The following is a 27,623-nucleotide window of genomic DNA, read 5'->3' on the forward strand; positions in this document are numbered from 1 at the left end:
TGTGAATAATGATGTTAGTATATCAGATTGAGCTCGAACCTATCAGCCTGTGCCATCTAGGGTTTCATGACAGAGCTGTGATTGCGGTTTCCTCCACATTCTGGTAAAAGCAAAGGAAATTCACAGATGTTATGAACGGTTATTTAATCAGCTTTAGTGATTGTATTGTTTGAAACTGTCAAGGCAGATCAAACTGGGATTAATTTCTCTAATCTAGATTAGTCCCATATGCTGCATGAATCCTGATGAGAAGACCAGCAGGAATGTTGCTTTGAATGACCGTCTACACCAGGGTTCCTCAATAGGTGGAAACATCCGTGACGAAATGAAAAGTGGACACGGAAAACAGGCGATTCAAATGTGAATGAACTGAACAATTTTGAGTGAGTGAGTGATACCATCTTTGTTATGGTATGCACACGTTGTTCACATTGAGTTCACATTGCTTTTCAAGGTCTGAGGTAAAATATCTATTGTTGCTTTCAGTATGGCTATAAAAGGTCACGTAAAATAATATTCACACTCACGTTACAAACATTCTAACTTTGAATAAAGCACATTATCATTCCCTGAGTAATGATGTACTTACTGAGTAATCATCACTGTTTGTTTGTTGTTCCAGCCACGATGTCACAGAGATGTCACAGAAAATAGAAACTGTTTCTAAAATAGAATCCCTGTCGCAGGTGAATAGGACAAAAACCAGTGTTGGGGAAAGTTACTTTTAAAAGTAATGCATAATATTGCGTTACTCCCTACAAAAGTAACTAATTATGTTACTCAGTTACTTTTTATGGAAAGTAATGCGTTGTGTTACTTTAGCGTTACTTTTCAAATCTGGGCTGGGCTGGCTTGTTTGTTTTTAATATATATAGTTCTATTTTTGGTAAATGTAAAAGCCCTTTCATACCAAAAAGTGAAGTGAATAAACCTCAGACTGAAGGAAAAGTAAATTCACGTCTGTACAGCAGAACGCAGGAGAAGAAAGTTCAACTCTTTAGCAATAAAAAAAAAAAAATGAAGCACAAATGTTAGTTCATCTAAAGTAATTTTTGCTTATTAGTATGATTGAATTTGATAATCAAAGCTCAGCAGCAAAGACATTGGTTAATAAAATAGGATTAAATACATAAAGGATATTTGAGTTATTAACCATTTAAGTACTGCAAATTTGTGTCATATTCTGAGTTTGCATTTCACTGTTCTTTATTCACTTGGAGGAATACTGAATCTGTTTTTGTGCAGGTGAGATGAGTAAATGCATGCCCACACAGAACTAACCATACATGCCTCTGCACTTACTCCCGATTTCTCCCAACATGGGTAACAGGAGAGTGAATAAATGGGGAAACAAAGTATTTGAAAAAATAACTCCGATATTTTCTTGTAAATTAAAAAGTAATGCATTACTAGTTACTTGAAAAAAGTAATCTGATTATGTAACTCGCGTTATAATGCCTTACCCAAAAAGATACATTTTATCACGTTGCGTCACGTCTGGTTGGGACACAGTGTTACAGTTTGATCCCCCCAAAAATCTAAGTATAAAAATATTAATGCTGACAGATCTAATAATTGAATCTGCAATTAGGGAAAGTAGAGAGAAGAGATGCAGATGAGCAGAACGGTTGACCTGCATGGCAGACATCAAGTTCCAGATTTTTTGTTTGTTCCTTTGTTTTTAATATTCAGCAGGCAAAGTTCTTTCGTTTTCTGTATTTGAATACAAAAATGTTCAAATTGACTACTGTGTGTGTGGGGGGGGTGGGGGGACAGAATATTTATCTTGTGACTCTTTTAACAACAATAACAAAAACAGCAGTAACAACAAGCAAATATTTTGGTCCTAACATGGTCTGTGGCCCTTGGCTCGGTATTGTTTGGCAGAATTTGTCCCTTGGTGAAAACTAATTGAGGAACCCTGTGGCCTGTAGCACGAAGCCGCTTTCAGGTAAGTTCAAGTTTAGTTTGAGCAAACTCAAGAAGGTGGGTTGGTTCTGAGCGGGTTTCATCACCATGGTAACTCACGCTATACGGCTACCCTGCTCCAGAGCAGGTTTTATTCTGGGTTAGAGATCGCAAACCCAAACTGGACCAATCAGCTGTGAGCAAAGAGACATATATCTGATGCAATTAAGTCACTCCCCCGTATCAAATTAAAGCAGTTTAGAGTAGAAGAATTGCCTTTTGCTGCTAATTATTTATTACATTAATATCATATGAATTATAATTATTCATTATATAATTATAAAGTATTAATATTAGATTTGCATTACCGTATTGACCCGAATATAAGACGATGTTTTTTTCTTGGAAATACATCTGAAAAAACGTGTTCGTCTTATATTCAGGGTCTAGACTTTGACATGTCAATAATACACCCACAACAATAGGTGGCGCCAAAAACGCATAAAACGAGTGTGCCATGAAATATGTAATGTAATGTGTGTTGTAAATATCGCGAGTGAAAACAAATGAAAAAGAAAAGCTTACAGCAGCATGATCGTGACTGTCATGTTAGTCTGATGGGACCAAACTTCCTCTGTATGTGATTTTAAAACATAAGACAGTACCCAGATTTGAAGACTACAATAAGATTTCACGTCTACTGTTAATAACATTTTGGTAGGCTACTATGAGTTGGATAGCCTAATTGTTATATAATTCAGATGGGCTACCTGTTATTTCAATGGTATATCAAAATGTTCCAATGTCATTGTTGGTACATTTTACCAGTATTTACCATACTTTCAAAACAAAAATTAGAATTGGAAAAATATGCAATATGAAAATAATTTAAGAATAAATGTGTTTTACAGAGAGAGAGAAAAAAAAAAAAACAAGATTTGGTTTTCAAAAAGCCTTTTTCCAACAGGTACATCTGGAAAAAGGGGGGTCGTCTTATAATCAGGGTCGTCTTATATTCGGGACAATACGGTAATTTACATGAATTAATTGAATTGCCTATAAATAAGTTTCAATATATAAAGCTTTTAAAATGACTAAACAATATGTATTTTTTTTGAGCTCTTTGTGAAAGTATAGAAATGATTAAATTCAGCTGATTCTTTTGCATAGTCAGATATTTTCTTTCTGCTGCCTTCTCAAACGTTTGCGGCAGCAGCAGTGTTTATTCCTGCGTTCGTGAGCCTGCTGAACCTGATCTAACTCCGGTTGGATTTGTCAACTCTAAACTTAAACTGAGTTTGTTCATCTCACTTCGTGCTACAGGCCACTGGTCTCCAACACCTTCACCACACACTCTGCCTCCGTTGTGATGTTCATGGTTTCTCTCTTTCTCCGTGCAGGTTTTCTGAGTTTGCGTGTCATCGGTCATGGCGCTGGTCCAGTCTCTCCCTGTGTCCATTGACCATCCAGGACCAGGCCTGGACCCGCGTCTCCATCCCGCCTCGCCTCCTCTGATGGGAGCGATGGGTGCCGTCAGCAGCATGATGCAGAGTCACGTCACTTATCCTGACCGCGCAAACATAGAGGTCAGCACCAAATTCCGCAAGGGCACACCGGGCTCCGGACGCCTGCTGTCCGAAACCTCACAGGGAAGCCGGACTCCGTCCAGCAAGAGGAGGGCCGTCACCAGCAGAGCCAAGGGCTTCGGGACTCGCTCATATTCACATGAGGACTTGATAAGAGACTGGAACGATAATCATTTGGATGTGGGTTCAACTGGTGTGGACGGACCTCCGAAACTGGTTCCAGTGTCTGGACAATTAGAAAGAGTGAGTACAGGATTAGAGATTAATAAAATAATCCTTTACCCCTCTTATATCTCCTATCAATTCTTATCTTATCATAATAAAGGCCAATAACTTAAAAAAATACTGAAATTATACATATGTATATAAATAAATACATGTATTAATCTTTTATTTATTTATATTAATTAAATGAGCACTAAACAATGAGAAAGGTAAAGTAAATCTTTAACAACAAATAATTTAATAGCAACTGTGTATGCAATTTTTATCTTTAATATTAGTTTTTATTTATACTGTATTGTGCTAGCTACACAATTTTATAGCTTTATTTTAATTTCCTTCATACCTTTTATGATAATGCTTAATCACTTTTATGTGAAGCACTTTGAATTACCATTGTGTATGAAATGTGCCAAAACTTCTTTAATACAGCTGTTTTAAATGTGAATTAAAATTTTTAGTGCTTTATTTTTAAATGAAGACCAAACAGTATATAAATGTAAAATTTCCAAAGTCGTTATATAGGTTTGATATTAAGGTTTCATCATGATAGACTGATTTAACTGCAGTGACACACAACATGCCTTTATGTTAAAATTAAATAAAACCACCTGGTCTTCTTTTCAATGAAATACCAATGGTTATATAGACTAATTATGCATTCTTTATAACAACTTGTTTACCATATTCTTCATTCTTTCAAGCAGACATATTTATTTCTATAAGAGCTACTAAAGTGATTCAGTCAAGAGTAATGAGTGATTTTCTGTCTTTCTTTTGTTGTTTGATTAACATCAATGACTTGGACAGTAGCAACTAAATTAGGCTGCTATCCCTTTAAAACCCGAATGCATGGATGCAATGTATTTTTGTCCCAGTTTTTGTCATTTAAAACGAGTTTTAGTTCGTTATCGTCTCATCTTTGTCTGTGAAAAAAATTAACGCTACTGCTGGTAATGCTTCATGATTTCTGATGTTTGTTTCTCTCAGAACGTTCAGCAGGCCATAATCAGACCCACTGCCTTCAAACCCGTGGTCCCTCGGAGCCGTAACGGCGTGCAGTATCTGTCCCCGCAGCTCAGAGCCGGTCTGTCGGGAAGCCAAGGAAACCTCAGCATGCTTTCTCCAGAAGACGAAGACATCTCGCCCATGACGACGGAACGGCGCAGCTCTTTCAGCGGCGCTCGTAACGCTTTGTTCAGCCAGTCCTTTACCATGACGGACACGGCACGCAACTCCTTAACCAACCTGCCGGCGTATAACGGGCCGAGCCAGAGCCAGAGCCAGAGCGAGGCCGGCAAACATCACGGACACTCCAACTCCGACAGCGGCCGCTCCTCGTCCAGCAAGAGCACGGGCTCCCTGAGCGGCCGCGGCCCGCTGCTGACCGACCCGCTGAGCCCGCCGCCCATCGAGGCCTACGAGGCAATCGTCAGAGACCTGGAGGACAAACTGAGGGATCGAGACCTGGAGCTTCAGCGGCTCCGAGAAAACCTGGACGAGAACGAAGCAGCTATCTGTCAGGTGTGTGCGAGAGACGCTTTTCATCTCGACTTAAGAGTATTCAAGGGAGAAAATGATCTCTATTAGGAGGGTTTGATGAAAATGAATGTTGGTCATCAAGAAATTAATTTGTTTTACCATGTAATTTAATCAATGTCAATGTAATTTAAAGTTAAGCCAGACTACTGTGGAAAAATACCAGATATGAAAACGAATGAGGAAACCCAAGAGCTCAACAGTCGGATCCAGAAGTAAACATCTCATTCATTTCCTCCTAAGAAATAATTTTTAAATAATAATCATAATAATATAAATAAAAATGCAGATACAAATTTGCCAAAATCTGGTACAATGCATTAAATGGAAAGATTTGTTAAAAATTATACACTGTCAAATAAATAAACTATCACATTCTAAAAATAAATAAATGTATTTTGTATTTATACAAATTATTAAATATATTTAATAAATTACAATAAACAATTAAAGTTTTAAAAATTACATATTTAAAAACTTAAATTCAACACGTAACATAATAATACATCTAAAATGTAAAAACATACAATCTACTCCACTTTCTTGCTGCAGTTTTCTTTTAATTCAGATAGAAGGTCATGCTGTGACGTATCGGTCAGCCGTTGGTCACACGGTATCACGTGATGCGAATTTGCAGGCCTGAGTTCACCCAGTTTGAACTTTGGAACGCAGCGAAATGCGAAAACTTTTCACACGGGCTTGCGCATGCAGTCTGACGCATGAATGGAAGTCAATGGAGCGAAAAGAGCAGTGTGACCGCAGCTTTAGAGTTACAAATAGCATGAGAGAGGTTTATCTTCAAAGTTAGAGTTTTTTTTAAACATTTTTCTGTCGCACCATAGGACACATTGATACGTCAACTACCCATATCCAAATATTGTCATATCCTAACAAACCATACATTAATGGAAAGCTTATTTATTCAGCTTTCAGATGATGTAAAAATCATAAATTTCATAAAATTGACCCTTATGACTTGTTTTGTGGTGCAGGGTCACATTTATGTTTAACAGGCCTTAAACATACAAACTAAAAATTGCACGCTAATTTGTAGCAGATGCTAAACTCTGTGTGTTGGTGCAGGTGTACGAGGAGCGTCAGAAGCGCACGGAGCTGGAGATGGAGGAGTTCAGACAGACGTGTGCAGCTAAGATGCAGAAGGCGTCTCATAAGGCGCAGCGCGAGCAGCAGCTCCTGCAGCTCCAGATGTTTCAGCTGCAGCAGGAGAAGAAGAAGCAGCAGGAGGACATGACGCAGCTCCTGCAGGAGCGCCAGAGGCTCGAGGATCGCTGCGCCTCCTTCGAACGAGAACACACACAGCTGGGGCCCAGACTGGAGGAGACCAAGTGGGAGGTGAGGAGCAATGACACACTACGGGTGCGTTCCACTCAACCGCAAGCGCTCTGAGAAGTGGACGACATCACAGGATATTAGGGATGGGCGATATGGGCTTCAAAATATATCATGATAATTTCTGGTATTTATTGCGATAACGATATCAAATGACAATAATTCAGGGAATCCTGTTTCTTTAGAGAGAAGTATTATCTTTCTTATTTTTACCCAAAACAGGGTGTTGTGAGCATTACTGAGTATCCATGTAATGTAATGACTGTTTAATTCATACCGGAAGCCGGAGGGCGCTCTTGCGCAGAAACTCCACACATGCATCGCAGAAATAATAGCACTGATGACGCTCCAGGAAATCCCTAATATGGACAAAGGTATCAAGTTATGGCTGTATTAGCCTGAATAAAACGCAGATCAAGAAATTTTAAATTGAGGAAACTTGAAGAAAATAAACATATGATTGTGACAATATATGGTTTATCGGTGTTCTTAAAGCAATCTTCTTAAAGATGCACCGATCGACCAGCCAGGGACCGGAATTAGCCGGTTTTCCGCATGATCGGCCCGAACCGTCATTCTGTCGATTTCGAGCCGGTCTGTTTTGACATCACACTTACACACTTCTGATAATGTATTTATATCGTGCCAGACGAGGCTTGCGCAGCCTGAGTGAGTGTGTGAGAGAGCAGCACACATAAAGCTATAGATGCATACTGCGGTTATAAATATATATATATATTTATAATATATGATTTAGGTATGCAAAATTGCACGACCAAGATGTTTCAACACGATTGCAATGTGGTTTTATACAATAGCAGTTCAATAAACAAGAAGTTAAAATTAAGTGACTTACATTTTAGACACAATATTGGCTGTTTTCTCAATTTCGCTGATGAAAATGGTTCCAATCAGAGCCACAGCAGAACTGTTTTGTGTCTCCCAGCAACACAGTGGTGTTTCGTTACTGAATGAATCCATGTTTTTGAACAAATCAAGTGAGTCAATGATTCAGTAACCCATTCATAAAGACAGTAGTCACTTGCCTTGTTTCTGAATAAATCAGTTTGCGGTGTCTTTTTTTAGGTATGTTACATGATTTATGTGGCCCAATAATTGGTGCAGCTTCATTTTATTTTGGGCACGGAGTTTGTAAACTCCCAGAAGTGCACTTTTGTGTCATTAGCTACATTTCCAAAGTCATGAATTAAACTTGGAATATATTATATAAAAGTGAAATGACATGTGGCCAAGTATGGTAACCCATACTCGGAATTAGTGCTCTGCATTTACTCACTCTCACACACACACACAGAGCAGTGGGACATTCACTCCCCCCACCTACAATCCCTGCCGGTACAGAGACTCAAACCCACAACCTTTGGGTTACGAGTCTGACTCTCTAACCATTGTGCCACAACTTCCCCACTGAGCAAAAGCATGCAGCAAACAGTGCTTTACAATTTAGAAACTGTTTCTCAGCTGGTTCTGATAGGGCTGCAAGATTAATTGAATGCGATAGTCATGCGCATCTTGTCAGTAAAGCTAGTTCTGTAATCAGTAGTAAATCTCCATCACGTGCTTTCAGATGGAGCAGCATTTACTACACAGAGCCGTAATTCACTGACAAGCTGCGAAAAATAAATAAATAAATAAATAAATAAAAACGCAGATGATATAATCGCACGGTTCTGAAATCTAAGAAATCACTCTGCGACAATGACAGCTGTCAGAGAGACTGACGCAATTGGGAATCTTCCCAGAGAGCTCAATCACCTTCGAGTGTTAACAAAACAAGCCAATGACAGTTGGCGTGCATGCTTTGCATTGTACCCCGCAGTACGGGTATAAAAGGCGAACACGTGCAGACTAGGGGTGTAACGATACACGAATCGCGGTTGAACGATTCACGGGCATTTTCCAAATGGAAGTGATCATCCCTATCCCCTTGGAGTGGGGACTTGGGAGTGAGCAGGGCACGTGCGTGTCATTATGTAGTCGTTTGGAATGCACTTGGTGAAGGAGCGTAATTTCCTCATTATCTTCAGCTGGGATGTTCCCGTGACAGCGCAGCACGGTGTGTTTTTCTGCCTGAAACAGAGCTAGCACCTCCTCCGTCCTCACCACCCTCGATGATGGAGCGGCCCAAGTGTATGTGGAGATCCCCCCAGTCGAGAGCGCTACTGCAAAATGCCGCCACCTGGTGGGGTAATCCACGCCTCTCGTCCAGGGCCTGTAAGATCTTGTCCGCTCTAATGGCCAAGGCTTACAGAGCTGCTGGACAGGCCGATTCTGCCCTGCACGCCATGGCCCTCCTGCAGGTCCACCAGGCCAAGGCATTAAAGCAGCTGCACGAGGGTGGTGCTAACCCAGGTGTGTTGCAGGAGCTGCGCACAGCGGCGGACCTCACCCTGAGGGTGACAAAAGTCACAGCGCGGTCCCTGGGTCAGACGATGTCCACTTAAGTGGTTCAGGAGCGCCACCTATGGCTGACCCTGGCGGATATCCCCTATCTTCCAGGCCGGCCTATTCGGCGAAGCGGTGGAGAGCTTTGCCCAACAGTTCTCCGCCGCACAGAAGCAAACGGAGGCGTTCCGTCACATCCTGCCCTGGCGGTCTGCTACTGTCTCCACCCCACCGCCAGCCGTAGTCCCTCCGCCTGCTCGTCGCCGAGGGCGCCCTCCTGCTGCCTCAACACCCCCGTCCCCCTCTCCTTTTGCCAGTGGGCAGCAGGGCCCGGCTCGTGGATGCTATGCCTCCTCACGTGCCCCCTGCCCAACCGTGGAGCCAGGTAAGTGTCACACCGCGCACTCAGACCCCACTCCGGGATGCGCTGCCTTCCGGGTCGGGTCCCTGTGCTCCACCTCACTGCCCCACTGCGGGTATGTCGGTGGTTCCCCTAGTCCCGCTTGTTCGGTTGCTGGGGGCCTGGCTAGATCTCCCCAGACCGTCTCGCTGGCTCATGAGAACTATGAGGCTATGCGATTCAATTCGCCCGGCGCCCTCCCAAGTTCAGGGGCATTCGGTTCACCTCTGTGCTGGACAAAGATGCTCCTGTCTTGCATGCAGAGATTGCGGTCCTGCTGGTGAAGGACGTGATACAGCCAGTCCCTCCAGCCGAGATGAGGTCAGGGTTTTACATACTGGCCCAGTCTCGAGGGCAGTTATGCGAATACAGGGACACCAAGGCGGTCTATGCTCCCGTCGCATGTCGCAAACTCGCCCGCCATCTCCTCCTTTGGAATCAGAAGCATCTGAGGTTGCTTTATGCCGTTCATGTCCCAGGCGAGCTCAATTGTGCAGCCCACGAGCTTTCACGTCAGCCCACCCTTCCGGGAGAATGCCGACTCCACCCTGAGACAGTCCAGCTGATTTGGAGACACTTCGGGGACGCTCAGGTAGACCTGTTTGGCTCCCTGGACACGTCCCACTGCCAGCTGTGTTACTCCCTGTCCGAGGGGACCCTGGGCACGGACGCGCTGGCACACAGCTGGCCTCGGGGCCTACGCAAGTATGCGTTTCCCCCAGTGAGCCTTCTCGCACAGACACTGTGCAAGGTCAGGGAGGACGAGGAGCAGGTCCTCTTAGTGGCGCCATATTGGCCCAATCGCTCCCAAAACTAATGCTCCTCACGACAGCCCCTCCTTGGCAAATTCCTCTGAGGAGGGATCTCCTTTCTCAGAGAGAGGGGGCACCCTCTGGCACCCGCCTCCAGACCTGTGGAATCTCCACGTGTGGTCCCTGGACGGGCCGCGGAGGTTCTAGGTGGGCTACCTCCAGTGGTAGTGGACACCATCGACTTGGTCATCAGGTTCCTCAGAGGGGCGAGGAGGTTAAATCCTCACATATACTTGATTATAATGAAAATTCTAATAATAATTATAATAAGAACTCAGATAAATCATATATTGTTGTAGTCCTGTGTTTATTAGTCACGCTGAATCAATGAAAGCAGTTCTGTTTATTCAGCTACTTCTATAGGGATTGCCTGGGTTTCTTCTGGAGATGTACTACTGATCACAGAACCGTGCTTCACTGACAAGATTTCTTTTTATTTATTATATAATTAAAATAAACCTTGTTATGTGTACTGCATTAAGCTAACTGAGACTTGTCATAGCACTTGCGTATCATTGCTCTTTTGTTGATTCTGATTGCTTCCATTGTCCTCGTTTGTAAGTAGCTTTGGATAAAAGCGTCTGCTAAATGACTAAATGTAAGATGCGCATGACAATTGCAGCTTTTGCCTAATCGCAATTGCGATTTCATTGTGAATTATCGTGCAGCCCTAGGTTCTGAACTTGTTGCATTTCTCTTAGTTGTGCCAGAATTTCCAAAATTTCCAAAAATTGACCCTTATGGCTGGTTTTGTGGTCCAGGGTCACATTTTTGCTTCTCAGCTGATTCTGAACTTGTTGCATTTCTCTCAGGTGTGCCAGAAGTCTGGAGAGATTTCCCTGCTGAAGCAGCAGCTAAAGGACCTCCAGGCCGATCTGGCGCAGCGCGTTGGTGAGCTGGTGACGTTACGAGGACAGCTGCGAGAGGTTCGAGCCGAGCTGCAGACGAATCAGACTCAGCTGCAGGAGGCGCACACGGCCTCGCGCACACGGACGCTGGAGCTCGAGGTCTGCGAGAACGAACTGCAGCGTCGCAAGAGCGAGAACGAGCTGCTCCGGGAGAAAATGAGCCGTCTGGAAGACGAGTCGTCTCACCAGCGTCTGAGCGCAGACGACAGCGAGGAACTGAACGCTTCAAAGCAGCAGGTTGAGCGATTAAAGGGGGAGCTTGCTTACGAACGCCAGCGGTTCTCTGATCGCACGTCTGCGTTCGAGAGCGAGAGAAAGAGCTGGGAGGAGGAGAAAGACAAAGTGATTCGATATCAGAAACAGCTGCAGCAGAACTACGTGCAGATGTACAAAAGGAACCGAGATCTGGAGCGATCGCTCCGGCAGCTCAGCCTCGAGCTGGAGTCCCGAGAACAGGATGATGACAGCAGCGGAAATGAAGTCACGTTTGACGACATCGCTGCTACCGAGATCTGAAACAAGTAATCGTCTACTGCTGCACTCATTTCAGATTTCCTCTGCGTAAAATGCAACTAAGTTCTGTTCTTAAATAGTGCTGTCAAATGATTAATCGCATCCAAAAAAAGTTTTTGTTTACGTAATATATGTGTACTATGTATATTTAAATATAGTATATATTTATCTTCATATAATTTTTATTATATATCAATATATTTAATATATAAACATAATATATTTTTCTTAAATGTCACCCTGGACCACAAAACAAGTCGTAAGGGTCAATTTTTTGAAATTTAGATTTATGCATCATCTGTAAGCTGAGTCCAAGCTTTCCACTGATGTATGGTTTGTTGGACAATATTTGGCTGAGATACAACTATTTGAAAATCTGGAATCTGAGGGAGCAAAAAAATCTAAATATTGAGAAAATCTCCTTTAAAGTTGTTCAAATGAAGTTCTAAGCAATGCATATTACTAATCAAAAATGAAGTTTTGATATATTTACGGTAGCAAATGTACAAAATATCTTCATGGAACACTATCTTTACTTAATATCCTAATGATTTATTGGCATAAAAGAAAAATGTATAATTTTGAGCCATACAATGTATTGTTGACTATTGCTACAAATATACCTGTGCTGCTTATGACTGCTTCTGTGCTCCAGGGACACAAATATATACGTGTGTGTGTATATGTATATATATATATATATAACAAATATACATAGTACACACACATTATGTAAACAAAAACTTTTATTTTGGATGTGATTAATCGTGGTTAATCATTTGCGAGTACTATTCTCAAAAGAGAGTTTGGGCTGTTCACAAAGAACACGTTTTTTACACATGGGCAGTAGAATGGGGAAAGAAAACGTGTGTTTTTTGATAATTGAACAACTTTTAAGGTGAGCACTGCATTTTTAGAATGCCAATTTATGCATGGAATGCTGCAAGCGCATCTGTCTTGCATCGAAAAACAATGTAATATTATAGTGGAATGGGAAAACGCATTCTTTGTGAACGGCCCTTAATCTACTGCAGACAGCACAGAGTTCAGTGCCGTTCTTAAGTATGTTACATGAGTTATGTGGCCCAATAATTGATGAAACTTCATTAAATTGACTCCGTGTCATTTTGGGCACACAGCTTGTAAACTCACAGAAGTGCACTTTTGTGTCATTAGCTACGTTTCCATCCAATGTTGCAAATTAATCTTGGAATATCGCATAAAATATTTGAGAATAAAGCGCCTTTCTTTTGGTGCAAGTAAATCACTCTTAAAATACTAAAAAGTTGTCTGTGCATCTTGGTCTGCGGGGTTTTGGTGCCATGTCAAAAAAAAAAAAAAAAAAATTAAATGAACATTGTGGGAATGAAGTCATAGCATTGTAAGATTTAAGTCATAATATTTTGAAAATAAAGTCAAAATGACCACAGCGAAGTCAGCAATTCTAAAGAATAAAGTTGCAGAAATAAGAGATTAAAGTCTAAATTTTATATATTTTGAGAATAGTCAAAATTATGAGAAAAATTGTAGCAGTACAAGAATAAAGGCATAAAAATACGAGGTTAAAGTCGTAGTACTATGAGATTAAAGTTTTGATTTTGAAAGATTTAGAAAATAGTAAAAATTACAAGAATAAAGTTGTAGCATTGTGAGATTATTTTTGAAATATGACTTTAAAAAGTCAAAATTACCTGAACAAAGTCGTAGCAATATGAGAATAATGTCATAGAAATATGAGATTGTTGTAATATTTTGAAATAGTTAAAATTTCTAGAGAAAAAATTGCGAGAAACAACACTGTTTGGCAGCTTCTATGCAAGAAATTGACTTTTTATTTTATTTTTAATGTGGCACTAAAACACCGTTGTAGGCATTTCAGAACAGCTAAAATAGTACTTGAGATGATGTGTGATGAGTTAGTCCAGTTGTCCAATCTTTGACAAATTCATGTGTTGCACATTCAGGAATTTATTCTGTAAATGTGTTTCAGTCGTAGTTTAAGCACACGTTTCCATGCAAATTTAAAACAAACAAAAAAAGTTTTGTTTGAATGCAAATTTTAGATTTTATGCATATCCATCTAGCCATTTTTTTTAATGCGATATCCCAAAATTTGCATTGATTCTCACATAAAGATAAGAGCTCTGCTCAGAGCCTGGACTCCAGAAGCACAGTTATACTGCGATCGTGAATCGTCAGAATTAACGTAATTGAGCGTCCAATTAGTAAAAGCTGCTCATGACTTTGTTGAACTCGATTACAAAGTTAGGAACACCAGCTGCTCTTATGTAAAAAATAAAATTATTCTGTTCTTCAGTAGTTTAATGTATTTATGAAGTATTTTGCTCTTAATAAACAACAAAGCTGCACATGCATCCATATTGGTGTTAAATAATAATCTCAAAAATAATTCCAGTCCGAGGATATGAGCAGCAAGTAATTCTGACAAGAGCTGAACTAGCTTTTTAATAGAGCTATTAAAAACACTAATGTGAGGAATATAAACTCTTCTTTCATAAAAGCTATTGACTGTTATATTTGTACCAAAATAAACCCATTACTGCACACATAATACTGAATAATATATAGATGCGTACATATAGAAGCCACTGTGAATAGACCAAAGCGTTGCTTGTATCTTGTGGGTGATTGTGGCGGTGTTGTAATTTTTTAATTAACAGTATTTGTATGAAGCCGATACATTGTATATTTTTCGTGCTGTATATTTAATGTTCCTATGAGCTGTTTGTAATTAAAAACCTGCAATGACTCACATTCACTGGTATTTTATTCAGTATTTATGTTCTTAAATGTCCGCATCAAAAAATGTTTTTGTTGGATGTGATTTCTGAGGAATGGAGCCGGTAGGAAAGTTCTCATGACTCTGACTAACGCTATATAAAAGTTATAGAAATTCTAGGACAAATCGTTCCTAAAATAATGTTCATGGAACACTTATAATTATATTAATGTTACATATACATTCTCAATGTTAAGAAAACGTTCTGAGACCATTCTCAAAATGTTATTTGTACTTAAATGCTCTAAGAAACATTTCTGTAACCTTTAAATAACGCTCTTGGAATATTAAAAATAAACATTAAAATAATGTTATATTTTGGGTAAAAATAAAATTAGTAGAATGTTTTAAGAATAATTTTTGTAACCTTTTAGATAATGTTAAAATCACAACGAAAAACGACATTTTAATGTTCTTAGAAAATTAAAAATAAACATTCAAATGTCATATTTTGGGTAAAGATATAAAGTTAGTAGAATGTTGTAAGAAATGTTTTTGTAATCTTTAAAGAACATTCTAACCACAAGAAAACGTTCATAAAACATCACAAATAAACATTCAAATAATATTTTGGGTGAAAAAGTTAGAATGCTGTAAGAAGCACGTTTGCAACCTTTAAATAATGTTCTAATCATGACAAGAAAACTGGTCATTTTAGAATCACTTTCAAATGATATTTTGGGTAAAAATACAGTAGAATATTGTAAGAAATGCTTTTATAACCTTTAAATAACGTTCTTATTAACATCAAGAAAACTGGACGTTTCAATGGTTTAGAAACATTTCAAAACAATGTTCCCACAATATTCTTATAACCTAAATTTGTTACTTGGCGATAATGTTGGTTTATTTTCCTGACATGATTAGAGAACACGGTGTAGAACATTGCTGGATTTGTGGATTTATATTTTAAATTCGACGAATATTCAGAATTCAAATTTTTTTTGACAGCCCTACTTCTGACTGAAGAGTCGCTGTGTTTTCATGAGATTGGCTCAGTCACAGCGCTCGTTCTTCACTCTAGAATGATTTATTTAACTTCTTATTTTTTTCTTTTCTTTCAATGTATGTAATAATGTATGGATGTTAAGTGTTGTGTGGACCCCAGGAAGACTAGCAATGCTTTAGGGGCCTAGCTACTGGGGATCCAAATAAACAAACAAATAAATGATAATGCGGTTGAATGTGTAATACATACGGTAAGGCACGTGTCATGAGACTCTGGGCTCTCTGGGAACTTTGACCACGAGCTCCATGGGATTGATGTTCTTATTACTGAAGGCCTGTCGAACGATCTCCACAGCGTCCTGATGGGTGACGGCCTGCAGAGAGACGCCGTCCACCGAAACCAGCTCAAAACCAGCCTGAGACACACAGAACAGATGCACTGACTCACACTGATCTCCGTCACACACACTCAGATCAACAGGGCTTCGTCTGTTACCCGCAGAGCATCGCTGGCAGACGCAGCTCCTCCTGGGAAAATCCTCTCGATCTTCACCACGGGCTGAACCCGCGACTCTGATCCTCCGGATATACTGATCCCTGATCACACACACAAGCACTGCTTTACAATTAAATTAGACTACACTCATTAGAACTGTGATGAAACAAGAAGCAGCAACGGATTATTTCTTCCATATTGTGAAGAACATCCAAGTGAAGCTTATTAAAGAAAAAAAAAAAAGGAGGGTGATGTGCTCCTATCCATCAGTTGTTGATTCAAATTCGAGATATTACTGAGATCCAGTTAAGACGTTTATTAAACTAGCCCCAAAAAACATATACATGGGTAACATGCATTTAAAAACAAATAGAATTTTTCATGCCAATTTTAAAGGGGTCATATACATTTAAGAAAAAAAGTGTAAATCAATTATTTCTGAGAAAAATAAATTAAAACCTTTTTAAATATAATCTTTATAAATAAATAAAATCTTTTAAAATATATATATTTAAATTTTCATTAATAAAAATATTTAGTTTCAAAATGTATTTAGTTTTTCATGATAATTGAGATTTTCACAACCTCTTTTACCACATAATTAAACACTTTTTTTTTTTTGTGCTTTTCAACGAGGAGTGTATGAATGACCTAAAATTATTTACATGTATATTAAACATTAAAAAATGCAAATGGATATCATTGTTTAAAAATAACTCAGTAATTATTGTTTTTACTTAAGATCATACTGAATCATAATGTTGGCTCTTCTGGAATCACAAAATGAATCATAGTTAATTTAATATCAACACTCCCAGTTTCTGTTGATATAACAAGCAGCTTTCTCATAATTACAGCAGAAATACCAAACAAAATATCTGAGCCGATACGGAGACCTTTGAAAAAGCTTGAGAACGTCTCGGTTACGTATGTAACCCTCGTTCCCTGAAGAAGGGAACGGAGACGTCACGTCGGATGACCGACGAATTGGGATCTCGCCAGAGAGACCAATCCACTTCGAGTGTAACTAAACGAGCCAATGGACATTGGCATGCGATCATTGCATCCAGCTGCCGCTGATCACAGCGTGAGTATAAGAGGCAGCGGGTGCACCGCGACATTCATGCTTTCGCTGAGGAGCCGAGCCGGTGACCCGGCCGCTCAGCGGTGGTACAGCAAACTGTGGCGACGGGACGTGACGTCTCCGTTCCCTTCTTCAGGGAACGAGGGTTACATACGTAACCGAGACGTTCCCTTTCAGTCGGTCACTCCGAGTCACGCCGGATGACCGACGACTGGGATCCCTACCAAAACGCCACAGGAGCTGCCCCTTCCAGTGCCCTGTGTAGACCTCTTGATCCTTCCTATAAGGCAGACGATAGGACCGGGCTCTACACAGAGAAGGTCAACTACTGTTGTTCCTTGGACAACCCAGACAGTAGGACTTGGAAACACTGGGAAGCATGCCCTTCCATTTGGAAGAGGCACACTGGAGTCACCTCCTCCCAGAGGGGGTTAAGTGGCATTTAGACATGTGAAGTAACCCCGTAGGGCCCTATTGCACATGGAAGTCTCTGAGATGGCACAGGCTGCATCACTAGAGATGGCAGAACGTGGTCTGCCAGGGGAAACACGGCTCTAATAAGCATACCGTGGAATACACATATGGGATCCCGGCAGGGTCTCTCATATGGGCACTAGCCTCACATCAGATTTCAAGAATTCATTGGCTGAAAGGCCTGGCGCCGGACGCTCCGCCACGTCCGGACGCCGGAGTGCTGGAGGACTCGACAGGGTTACCTGGTTAAGGAACTCTCTGGAGAATTAGGCGAAAGAACGCCGCAAGCCGACTCTGAGCCGGGCCTCTCAATGCCACTACCCGTTTGAGGTGAGAACACAGGAGGAAACCGGTTCGACACGCAGGCTATAAAACCTAGCGAACGTGTTAGGAGTCGCCCAACCCGCAGCTCTACAGATGTCTGCTAGCGAGGCACCACGAGCCAGCGCCCAGGACGATGCGACACCCCTAGTGGAGTGAGCACGCAACCTGAGCGGGTAGGGCACACCTTGTGCTTCATAGGCCAAGGTGATGGCATCCACTATCCAGTGGGCCATCCTCTGCTTGGAGACAGCCTTCCCCTTCTGCTGTCCTCCGTAACAGACAAAGAGCTGTTCTGAGGTCCTGAAGCTCTGAGTTCTATCCACGTACTGTCGCAGTGCGCGTACAGGACAGAGCAAAGCTAGGGCTGGGTCTGCCTCCTCCAGGGGCAGCGCTTGCAGGTTCACTACCTGGTCCCTGAAGGAGTGGTAGGAACCTTGGGCACATAGCCGGGCCGGGGCCTCAGTGTTGCACTGGAGTCAGCCGCCCAAACTCAAGGCACGATTCGTCGACCGAAAATGCCTGCAGGTCCCCACCCTCTTGATCGAGGCCAACGCAGTCAGGAGCAGGGTTTTCATAGAGAGAAACTTCAACTCAACTGACTGCAAAGGCTCAAAGGGGGCAGTTTGTAGGGCTCTTAGCACCAATGCCAAATCCCAAGAGGGTAGGGAGGGAGGCCTAGGCGGGTTTAACCTCCTGGCCCCCTAAGAAACCTGATAACCAGATCGTGCTTCTCCACCGACCTCCCCACGGGTCGTGGTGAGCGGAAATAGCAGCAACATAAACCTTAAGGGTGGAGGGGACAACCCACGCCCAACCCTTGTTGCAAAAAGGAAAGCACGGCTCTGATCGAACATCTCCGGGGTCCTCACGGTGAGAGGAACACCATTCGACGAACAGGTTCCACTTCAGCGCATAGGCCCGTCTTGTGGACGGTGCTCGTGCTGAAGCAATAGTGAGAGCTACCTCCTGGGGCAGATCACCTAGAACCTCCGCGTCCCGTCCAGGGACCACACATGGAGTTTCCACAAGTCTGGACGCTGGTGCCAGAGGGTGCCCGTCTCTGAGAAAGCAGATCCTTCCTCAGAGGAATCGGCCAGGAGGGGCTGTCGCGAGGAGCATGAGTTCCGGGAACCAGGTCCTGTTGGGCCAATATGGAGCCACTAACAAGACCTGCTCCTCGTCCTCCTGATCTTGCACAGTGTCTGTGCTAGCAGGCTCACTGGGGAACGATATTTGCGCAGGCCCAGGGGCCAGCTGTGTGCCAGTGCATCCGTGCGGCGTTGCCTCGGACAGGGAATAGAACCACTGGCAGTGGGTGGTTTCTGGAGACGCGAACAGGTCTACCTGAGCAACTCCAAACCGACTCCAAATCAGCTGGACCGCCTGGGATGGAGTCTCCACTCCCAGGAAGTGCCGCTCGAGACAGCTCGTCCGGCCGCCTGATTGAACACTCCTGGGATGTGGATGGCACGAAGGGACCTCAGATGCTTCTGACTCCAGAGGAGGAGGTGGCGGGAGGGAGCATAAACCGCCTTGCCGGTTGATATACGCAACGGTCGCAGTGTTGTCCGTACGGACCAGAACGTCCTTGCCCCGAAGGCGCCCTCTGAGGCGGCTCAAGGCAAGGCGTACTGCCAGCAACTCGAGGCAATTGATATGCCAACGCAGTTGGGGACCCGTCCACACCCCTGACACTGCATGCCCGTTGTACGTGGCTCCCCAGCCGGTGGCCGAGGCATCCGTGAATACCACAGCATGCCTGGATACCTGCTCCAGGGCACTCCTGCCCGAAGGAACGAGGGATCTGTCCACGGGCTGAAGGTTCTGCAGCAGGCCGGTGTAATCTGAACCCGGTGAGTACCGCGTTTCCACGCCCACCTCGGGACTCGGCCATGGAGCCAGTGCTGAAGCGGTCTCATATGGAGCAGACCGAGCGGAACTATCGCCGCAGCTGCAGCCATATGCCCCAGGAGCCTCTGAAAGAGTTTCAGTGGGACCGCCGTCCTGCCTGATAAAGTCTTGAGGCAGTTCAGCACCGACTGAGCACGTTCCTGGGTGAGGCGTGCTGTCTGGTTGACCGAATCCAACTCCATGCCGAGAAAAGAGATACTCTGCGTTGGCACGAGTTTGCTCTTTTCCCAGTTGACCCGAAGACCCAACTGGCTGAGCGCACAACTGCTCTCAAGTATGAGCCAGTCGTCGAGGTAGTTGAGGATGCGCACACCCCGTTCTCTCAGGGGAACAAGGGCCGCCTCTGCGACCTTGGTGAAGACGCGAGGCGAAAGGGACAGCCCGAAGGGCAGGACCTTGTACCGATATGCCCGACCCTCGAACGCAAATCGCAGGAATGGCCTGTGTCACGGGAGACTCGAGACATGAAAGTACGCGTCCTTCAGGTCGATCGCTGCAAACCAATCTAGGGGACGGACGCACCCAAAGATGCGTTTCTGCGTCAACATCTTGAACGGCATCTTGTGAAGTGCACGGTTCAAAACTCGCAGATCCAAGATCGGTCGTAACCCACCGCTTTTCTTGGGCACAATGAAGTAAGGGCTGTAAAACCCCGACCTCATATCGGCTGAAGGGACCGGCTCTATCGCGTCCTTCGCCAGCAGGACTGCAATTTCCGCACGCAAGACAGGGGCATCGACGGCCTTGACTGAAGTGAACCGGATGCCCCCGAACCTGGGGGGACGCCGGGCGAACTGAATCGTGTAGCCGAGTCTGATGGTCCGCAGGAGCCACCGAGACGGACTGGGGAGCGCTATCCAGGCTCCGAGAGACCGTGCCAGCGGAACCAATGAGGCCACCGACATACCCGCAGTGGGGCAGCGAGGTGGAACACAGGGACCCGGCCCGGAGCCTGTGACGGCTTGGCCTGTGATGGCAGGGGGCGGGGTCTGGGTGTGCAGTGTAACACTCACCTGATTCCTCCTCGTGAGGGAGGAAACACAGGAACCCGGCTTGAGGCTTGTGACAGCCTGGCGTGTGACGACTTGAAGCGGGGACTCGAGTGCTACCGCCTTACCTGGTTCCACAAATGGGCAGGAGGGGTGCTCTTGGGCAACCCACTGCTGCCTGCTGGCGAGAGAGGAGAAGGGAAGTGTTCCCGTGATGCACGGTTCACCACTCTCCTCCTCTTGAGACCCAGAGATTGAGAAAACTGCTCTTTTACTGATGTTTTGGGTACCGCTGGCTGCTGGGCCAGCGGCGGAACAAAACAAAACGAAACAAAAGATTCTCCGCCGGCCCTCCTCCGGGAGGGAGTGGTGCGGTCACCATCTCCCGACAAGCAGTCTCCACCATCTCCGGTCGCCCGTCTCAGGGCCTCTTGCACTGCGCTTGCCGCCAGGTTTGGCGGGGCCTGGATGGGCTGGGCGCCCTGCCTGCGACCGGCTCCACGACGCTGCCTGGTGGAAGGCTGCTGCGGCTGCGGGGCAGCCACAGGGGCGCCCACGGCGACGAACAGGCTGAGGGGCTGCAGCCGGAGTGGAAGCAGCAGGTTTCCTCCGGCGCATGATGTGTTTGATCGCCTCAGTCTGCTTCTGGGCTGCCGAGAACTGCTGGGCAAAGCTCTCGACAGCGTCGCCGAAAAACCCGGTCTGCGACACGGGAGCATTCAGGAACTGTACCTTCTCCTGCTCCTTCATGTCAGCAAGACACAGCCAGAGATGGCGCTCCTGGACCACTAGCGTGGACATCGCACGACCCAGAGACTGTGCGGTCACCTTCGCCGTCAAGCGCGAGGTCCGCCGCAGCACGCAGCTCATGTAGAACCGCCAGGTCGTGACCACCCTCGCAGGTCTTTCAGGGCTTTGGCCTGGTGGACCTGCAGTAACGCCATGGCGTGAAGGGCAGAAGCCGCCTCCCACAGGCTCTATAAGCACTGCCAGTTAGACCTGACGAATACTTACAGGCCCGCGAGGGAGACACGGGTCACCCGCAGAGTGGTAGCGGCTGTTGGACATAGTTGCATGGCCACAGACCGCTCCACTGAGGATGCCCGCATACCCCAAAGCGGCCCCACCATCGAGGGTGGTGAGAGCGGAGGAGCCACAAGATTTTTTCGGGCAGTAAAGGTGCCTTCCACGATCTTGTAAGCTCCTCATGCACTTCCGGAAAGAATGGCACCGGAGGGGGCGCTGAGAACCAGCGCGACCCCCACCGAGAACCACTCGTCCAGCCTCGAAGGATCGGGACGCGGTGGAGGATTCCACACGAGCCCGACATTCTCGGCGGCCCGGAAAGCATAGCCGTCATCTCTGGGTCTGGCTCGACAACGCTACCACACCCGAAGGAGGCAACGCAGCCGAGTCGTCATCCCCAGAGGGTGACTCGCTCTCCAATGCAGCGACCGACATCTGGTCGCCAGGGGAGCACCGAAGGAAACAGGCGGTATACCCCGCTCTGCAGAGGTCCCAGCCCGCCCAACGGCAACCCCACCGGCTGCGGAGCGCCTGAGGGTGAGGAACTCCTCTTGGGAAGCCCTCACTGTCACCCTCAGATCACCTCTGACTCCACCGGATACAGCGCCGCCCGGGAACGAACGCTGGATCGCGGCAGAGGCAGAGGACTCCGCCATGTTTGACATAGCGGAGTCTATTATGCAACTCGAGATGGTCATGTCCCCACAAGAAGAACATGAACCATCCACGAAAGCTTCCTCAGCGTGCTGAATGCCCAGACACGTGAGGCAGCAATCGTGACCGTCCTGAGGCGCCAGGAAACGACCACACCCAGAAACGCACGGGTGATAAGACATTTTTAAAAGACGTGATCACCCGTGTTGCTCTTTAGAGAAATTTGCTCTTTATTAAGTGCTGAAGCACGAGGGAGCTGGCCACCACACACCCGAGTGTGACTGTCTTCACGGAATCGACCTCTTCTCCCGTGGAGACCGCGACCACCGCTGCTGCGCTGTAACGCCCGCACTCGCTCTTCTCACTCGCAGGATAGGAGAGCAGCAGTGATTCACCGCCGCCCGGCTTAACGGATGAATTATCGCGTGCACCCGCTGCCTCTTATACTCACGCTGTGATCAGCGGCAGCTGGATGCACGATCGCATGCCAATGTCCATTGGCTCGCTTAGTTACACTCAAGTGGATTGGTCTCTGGCGAGATCCAATTGCCGGTCATCCGACGTGACTCGGAGTGACCGACTGAAAGGGAACCGCTGGTTTTAGACTTTTAGGAAACAACTTCACATGTAAAACAAGTAAAAGCGTATTGTTGTCATCCATGACAGCTCATCCTTCAATAACAGCTTCTTTGTGTCACACAAACAGCTCAGATCAGACTGAAGGATCAGGGATCTGGTAGAAAGCACACTTAAGCTGCTGGTTTGTAATATTTTGAGAGCGGCAGTCGCTGCACACACACAGGAACAAACACAATCTACCACATTTGACTTGATCTATTTTTGACTTGAACTCAAAAGATCAAGCCAATGTTGATTTCTCATTATATGACCCCTTTAAAGTCACACACACTTCTATGTAGATGCGGTAAAACGAATATATGACCCTGCAGCACAGAAGCAGTCATAAGCAGCACAGGCATATTTGCAGCAATAGCCAACAATACATTGTATGGGTCAAAATTATACATTTTTCTTTCATGCCAAAAATCATTAGGATATTAAGTAAAGATCATGTTCCATGAAGATATTTTGTATATTTCCTACCGTAAATATATCAAAACTTCATTTTTGATTAGTAATATGCATTGCTAAGAACTTCATTTGAACAACTTTAAAGGTGATTTTCTCAATATTTAGATTTTTTTGCTCCCTCAGATTCCAGATTTTCAAATAGTTGTATCTCAGACAAATATTGTCTGATCCTAACAAACCATACATCAATGGAAAGATTATTTATTCAGGTTTCAGATGATGCATAAATCTCAGTTTCAAAAAATTGACCCTTATGACTGGTTTTGTGGTCACATATGACCTCTTTAAAATAACACACACTTCTATTTAGATGCATTGAAAAGAATGAAAAGGAAACAGTGGATACCCAGAGACTGCTTGGTTTTGCTGATGTGGACGGTGGTGAGCTCAAACTCTGGCTCGGTGTGGATGTCACAGGTGCGTTTCTCATGCAAATACTCTACCGCAGGTGACACTGTTGAACTATGGGACTTCTTCAGGGAACCGAAGACCTGTGAGAGCAGCGGCCTCTTGTGTCGAGGAGCGTCCACTACAGTGGACAGAACATCTGCTCTCCTCTCTGAATGTCCGTTCCTGACAGGAGATCCTCCTCTCTGTGATGAATCCTCAGAACGACTGAGAGCGTCGTCCGGCGTTTGGACAGAGTCTGGACGCGTGTTCTCCGCCAGCAGCCAGTTGGGAAGGAGAGCAGACGTCCTGGAGGAGGTTAATGAGTCTGAATGACCGTAAGTATCCACAGGAACGTCCAGTAACGGGCTGAAGGCTCTGGACTCGTTCTGGTCTTGACCGCAGGACAGACGCAGCTGCGTCAGACCTTCCAGAAGCTGATTCTGTCTCTCAAGATCCTCTGCGGCGTGAAGCTCAAATCCACCGTGCAGATCTGAGGCAGAGAGACACGCTTTCCATTTATTATTTGGAATAATGTGCGTTTATAAATAGCGCACAACTAAACCAGCAATGATTCTGAACCGGTTTGTGTAATCTTCAAAGACGTTCGAACCCAGCTGGCATTTCAACATTTATTCAAGGGTGAATGTTAAATTTGTTTCAGTAACACAAATCAAAATCAACGTTTAAAAAATAAACCTGCAATGACTTTTCAAAACATTTTCAGTGTTGATTTACAAGCATTTTGTCAACAAATGGCTTTCACCACAGTTTGAATTGTTTCAATTCTGAAAATCAAATTGCAATTTTGTTTTAGTGTAATTTCAACAGGTCTCTAGTGTTGATGTAGAAGTAAACCTTTTTAACGATCTTTTAAAATTAAACAGTTTCAACATTTTTTTTTTTTTCAACTTTGAAACAACTATTTTAACCACATTTCGACATTGGACGGTTACATGATGGCTGGGAGGTTTTTTTAAGCGGAAGAGGTGCAGTAGATGGAATTATTAATAGATATAATGTGAGAAGAACTGATGCTCACCTGGAACAGGTGTGACGAGGTGGCGTCGGGGGGCGTGGCCTAACTGAGGAGAGCGGAGAGGAGAGCTTCTGCCTAATTAAAACACGAGACGAACCTTAGTGAACTATGAACCGCTGTCAAGATTGTGCATTATTATTTGAAGGTTATAATAACTTTACGTGAGCGCCTCTTCAGAATATCATAAGCGTCTTCTTCAAATGGAGACACCATGCTGTTGAAGAGCGGAAGATCACTGCAGGACACGAGCGATCTGAGAGGAACAGAGACACGTGAGCTTCAGTAAAACTACAGTAACTTCTGTACACATCACCTCTCATCAGGGATGCACTAAGACTTCTGCCACCAAAACAACAACAACAACAAAAATGGACACTCAGTGCTGGGAAGGTCACTCTGGAAATGTAATAGGTTATAGATTACAAGTTACCCTGTTTAAAATGTAACACATGTGTAACTATTTCAATTACTTTATTAAAGTAAAGTAACTGATTACTTTTCTATATTTCTAACAAATGTTTTCAACTGTTAATCATTTTTAATTAAATCAGACAGGGTACTCAACACTGATTACTGTCAGACTTTCAAAATCCTTCATTACTTGAATTAAGATGATAATAATTTCATTTAAAAGCACAGCCACCACCTTTTACTTCAAGATAATTCTGAGGTTAAATACAGATTAAATATCATAAAAAGTAGTAGTTTAATAGCTATGATACTGTTTTGGAAATAAAATCTTTGCATAGCAAAGAAAACACTGCCCTTAGAAAAAAACAGTTAACATCTTAAAAAAAATAAAGCATAAACAATTAAAACAGTAATTGAATAAGCATGTGTCCTATTCTGTGTCCTAAACTCCTAAAACATTGGTGTTTAATATTTTACAGCAGTCAGTGCAATTTGGGAAAGAAATCAATTAAATCTGTGTGTGTGTGTGTGAAAATATTCAGATGTAACTCCCTTTGTAATCGTTAACATTTTCATAAGTAATTAATTTATTACACATTTTTTCTCAGAAACTGTAACTGATTACAGTTACATTTATTTTGTAATTAAATTACATAATTCCGTTACATGTAACTAGTTACTCCCCAGCACTGTGGATACTATAGCAGGGCTTGACATTAAGCGTTCTCATGTGGTTGTCCTTCGGACAATTAAATTTGTCATTTACTTGTCCGAGTATAAAAGTTACTTGCCCGGAGAGAAAAAATTAAGTTAAATTGAGTTATAAATATAATTATTTATTGTAGTTATACAAAACACATTTAGTTTATTTAGATTTTTCTTTTTGAATGAAATAATGAACAAAATAATAAAGTGTGATAATACTATTATATTTTAAAATAAAAAGTTAGAATTAAATACAAATACAATTATTTTATAGTAAACTTAAAAATAAAATGCTAATATTTACTTATTAGCTTTAACCTGCAGTCACAAATGAATAAATAATGTTTTGATACATAAAACGTTGAATACTGATATTTGAAATTATTATTTTTTTTTAAAATACTGTAAATGTGAAATTAAAACCACTAGTAGGTGGCATCAAGTCACTGTTAATAAATGAGTCACTGCGACTGAACCGAATCATTTAAACGGTTGATTCATTCAGGAACAAAACACCGTCATGTTGCTCAGAGACGCAGAGACGTTTGGAGTTATTTTTGTTGGTGAATAGAGCAAAAACAGGCAATATGGTGTCTAAAACGCAAGTCTCTTAATGTTAACTTATTGTTTATTGAACTGTTATCACATTTGTAATCATGTTGATTTTTGAAGCAAAAAAAAAAAAAAACGGCGTTCGATCTTCGTGTGATATTAACTATATGAAATGATATAAATGCATGAATTTTCCTCCCCCATGTCTTGAATTTTCTGATCATTCTTCATGCATTGTAATTGTAATACTGAATCATGCAGTGAAAGAACGCACGTGAGCTAGTCTAACCTAGACGACTTTACGTAATTATGCGTGCACTCTGTTTGATTCTTGCAATATACTCGTTAAAACAACAATTACGAAATTATCGCAAACGATATATAATCGCACACCCCTATAACAAAGGCTGTATCACAAATAAAGGCAGTTATTATTGTTTTTGGTATTGACTTTTTCAAGTTACTTGTCCGATTGGGCAAGTAAATTCCTCTTTCACCTGCCCGTCCAAAACATTCACTTGATTTCAGCACACGAGGCTTCGTTATACTGTTCTGAACCTTGGTTTGATGAATTTAGAGGGTTTGCTCACGACAGTGAAACATGAACCAGTGTCTAATGTGGTTTTAAGTGATTGTGGGCCAGTTTCATAAAGCAGATTCAGTTTTAATGACAAACATGCATATTAATAAAAGAACATAAGTTATACAGACATAATGATATTTAATTTACCTTTCAAGAAAACATTTGCCATTGGTTTATAAAAGGTCTTTATGCACGTTTGGACTGAGTTTTCATTGCATTTACACTGTTTTGACCAGCAGATGTCATCAAAGTATCATATTTAAAGCACTTCAAAACAGCAAATCATTTTGCAAAGCAACTAGTTTAACTGATTTCAACAAGCGGTTTCCACAATCACTAGTGTGTGATGATAGTGGAGTCAAACTGACCCGAATTGGATTCGATATAATTCACCAAAAATCAGGTTAAAACAGTACATTTTTAACATTAACAGTTCTCACACATTAAAAAAACTTGGAAACATGATTTTTAATAACTGTATTTAACTATTTTGCATATTTTTTC

General features: G+C 43.3%; 2 protein-coding genes across 12 annotated transcripts in view; one reads left to right on the forward strand and one right to left on the reverse strand.

Annotated features, from left to right (window-relative positions):
* lzts2b (leucine zipper, putative tumor suppressor 2b) overlaps nucleotides 1-15,609 on the forward strand; it is a 28,947-nt gene extending 13,338 nt beyond the window's left edge. For both annotated transcript variants that reach the window (XM_058794681.1, XM_058794682.1), the window contains exons 2-5: nucleotides 3,309-3,737; nucleotides 4,707-5,240; nucleotides 6,339-6,608; nucleotides 11,036-15,609. In XM_058794681.1, coding sequence (XP_058650664.1) covers nucleotides 3,336-3,737; nucleotides 4,707-5,240; nucleotides 6,339-6,608; nucleotides 11,036-11,647 — 1,818 coding nt within the window. In that variant the 5' untranslated portion in view covers nucleotides 3,309-3,335 and the 3' untranslated portion in view covers nucleotides 11,648-15,609. The remainder of the gene's footprint in view (nucleotides 1-3,308; nucleotides 3,738-4,706; nucleotides 5,241-6,338; nucleotides 6,609-11,035) is intronic.
* Nucleotides 1-27,623, reverse strand: part of pdzd7b (PDZ domain containing 7b) — a 49,834-nt gene that overhangs the window by 13,235 nt on the left and 8,976 nt on the right. For 7 of the 10 annotated variants that reach the window (XM_058794679.1, XM_058794680.1, XM_058794678.1 and 4 more), the window contains exons 12-18: nucleotides 25,030-25,121; nucleotides 24,872-24,943; nucleotides 23,789-24,322; nucleotides 15,889-15,989; nucleotides 15,643-15,808; nucleotides 6,883-6,964; nucleotides 6,536-6,658 (exon numbers count right to left, since the gene is read on the reverse strand). In XM_058794679.1, coding sequence (XP_058650662.1) covers nucleotides 15,656-15,808; nucleotides 15,889-15,989; nucleotides 23,789-24,322; nucleotides 24,872-24,943; nucleotides 25,030-25,121 — 952 coding nt within the window. In that variant the 3' untranslated portion in view covers nucleotides 6,536-6,658; nucleotides 6,883-6,964; nucleotides 15,643-15,655. Of the gene's footprint in view, nucleotides 1-3,578; nucleotides 3,721-6,535; nucleotides 6,965-15,642; nucleotides 15,809-15,888; nucleotides 15,990-23,788; nucleotides 24,323-24,871; nucleotides 24,944-25,029; nucleotides 25,122-27,623 lie in introns of those variants that run through there. The other 3 variants (XM_058794671.1, XM_058794672.1, XM_058794673.1) reach the window with 3 other exon arrangements.

The sequence above is a fragment of the Onychostoma macrolepis genome, chromosome 12, assembly GCF_012432095.1.
Source record: "Onychostoma macrolepis isolate SWU-2019 chromosome 12, ASM1243209v1, whole genome shotgun sequence".
Lineage (NCBI taxonomy): Eukaryota > Metazoa > Chordata > Actinopteri > Cypriniformes > Cyprinidae > Onychostoma > Onychostoma macrolepis.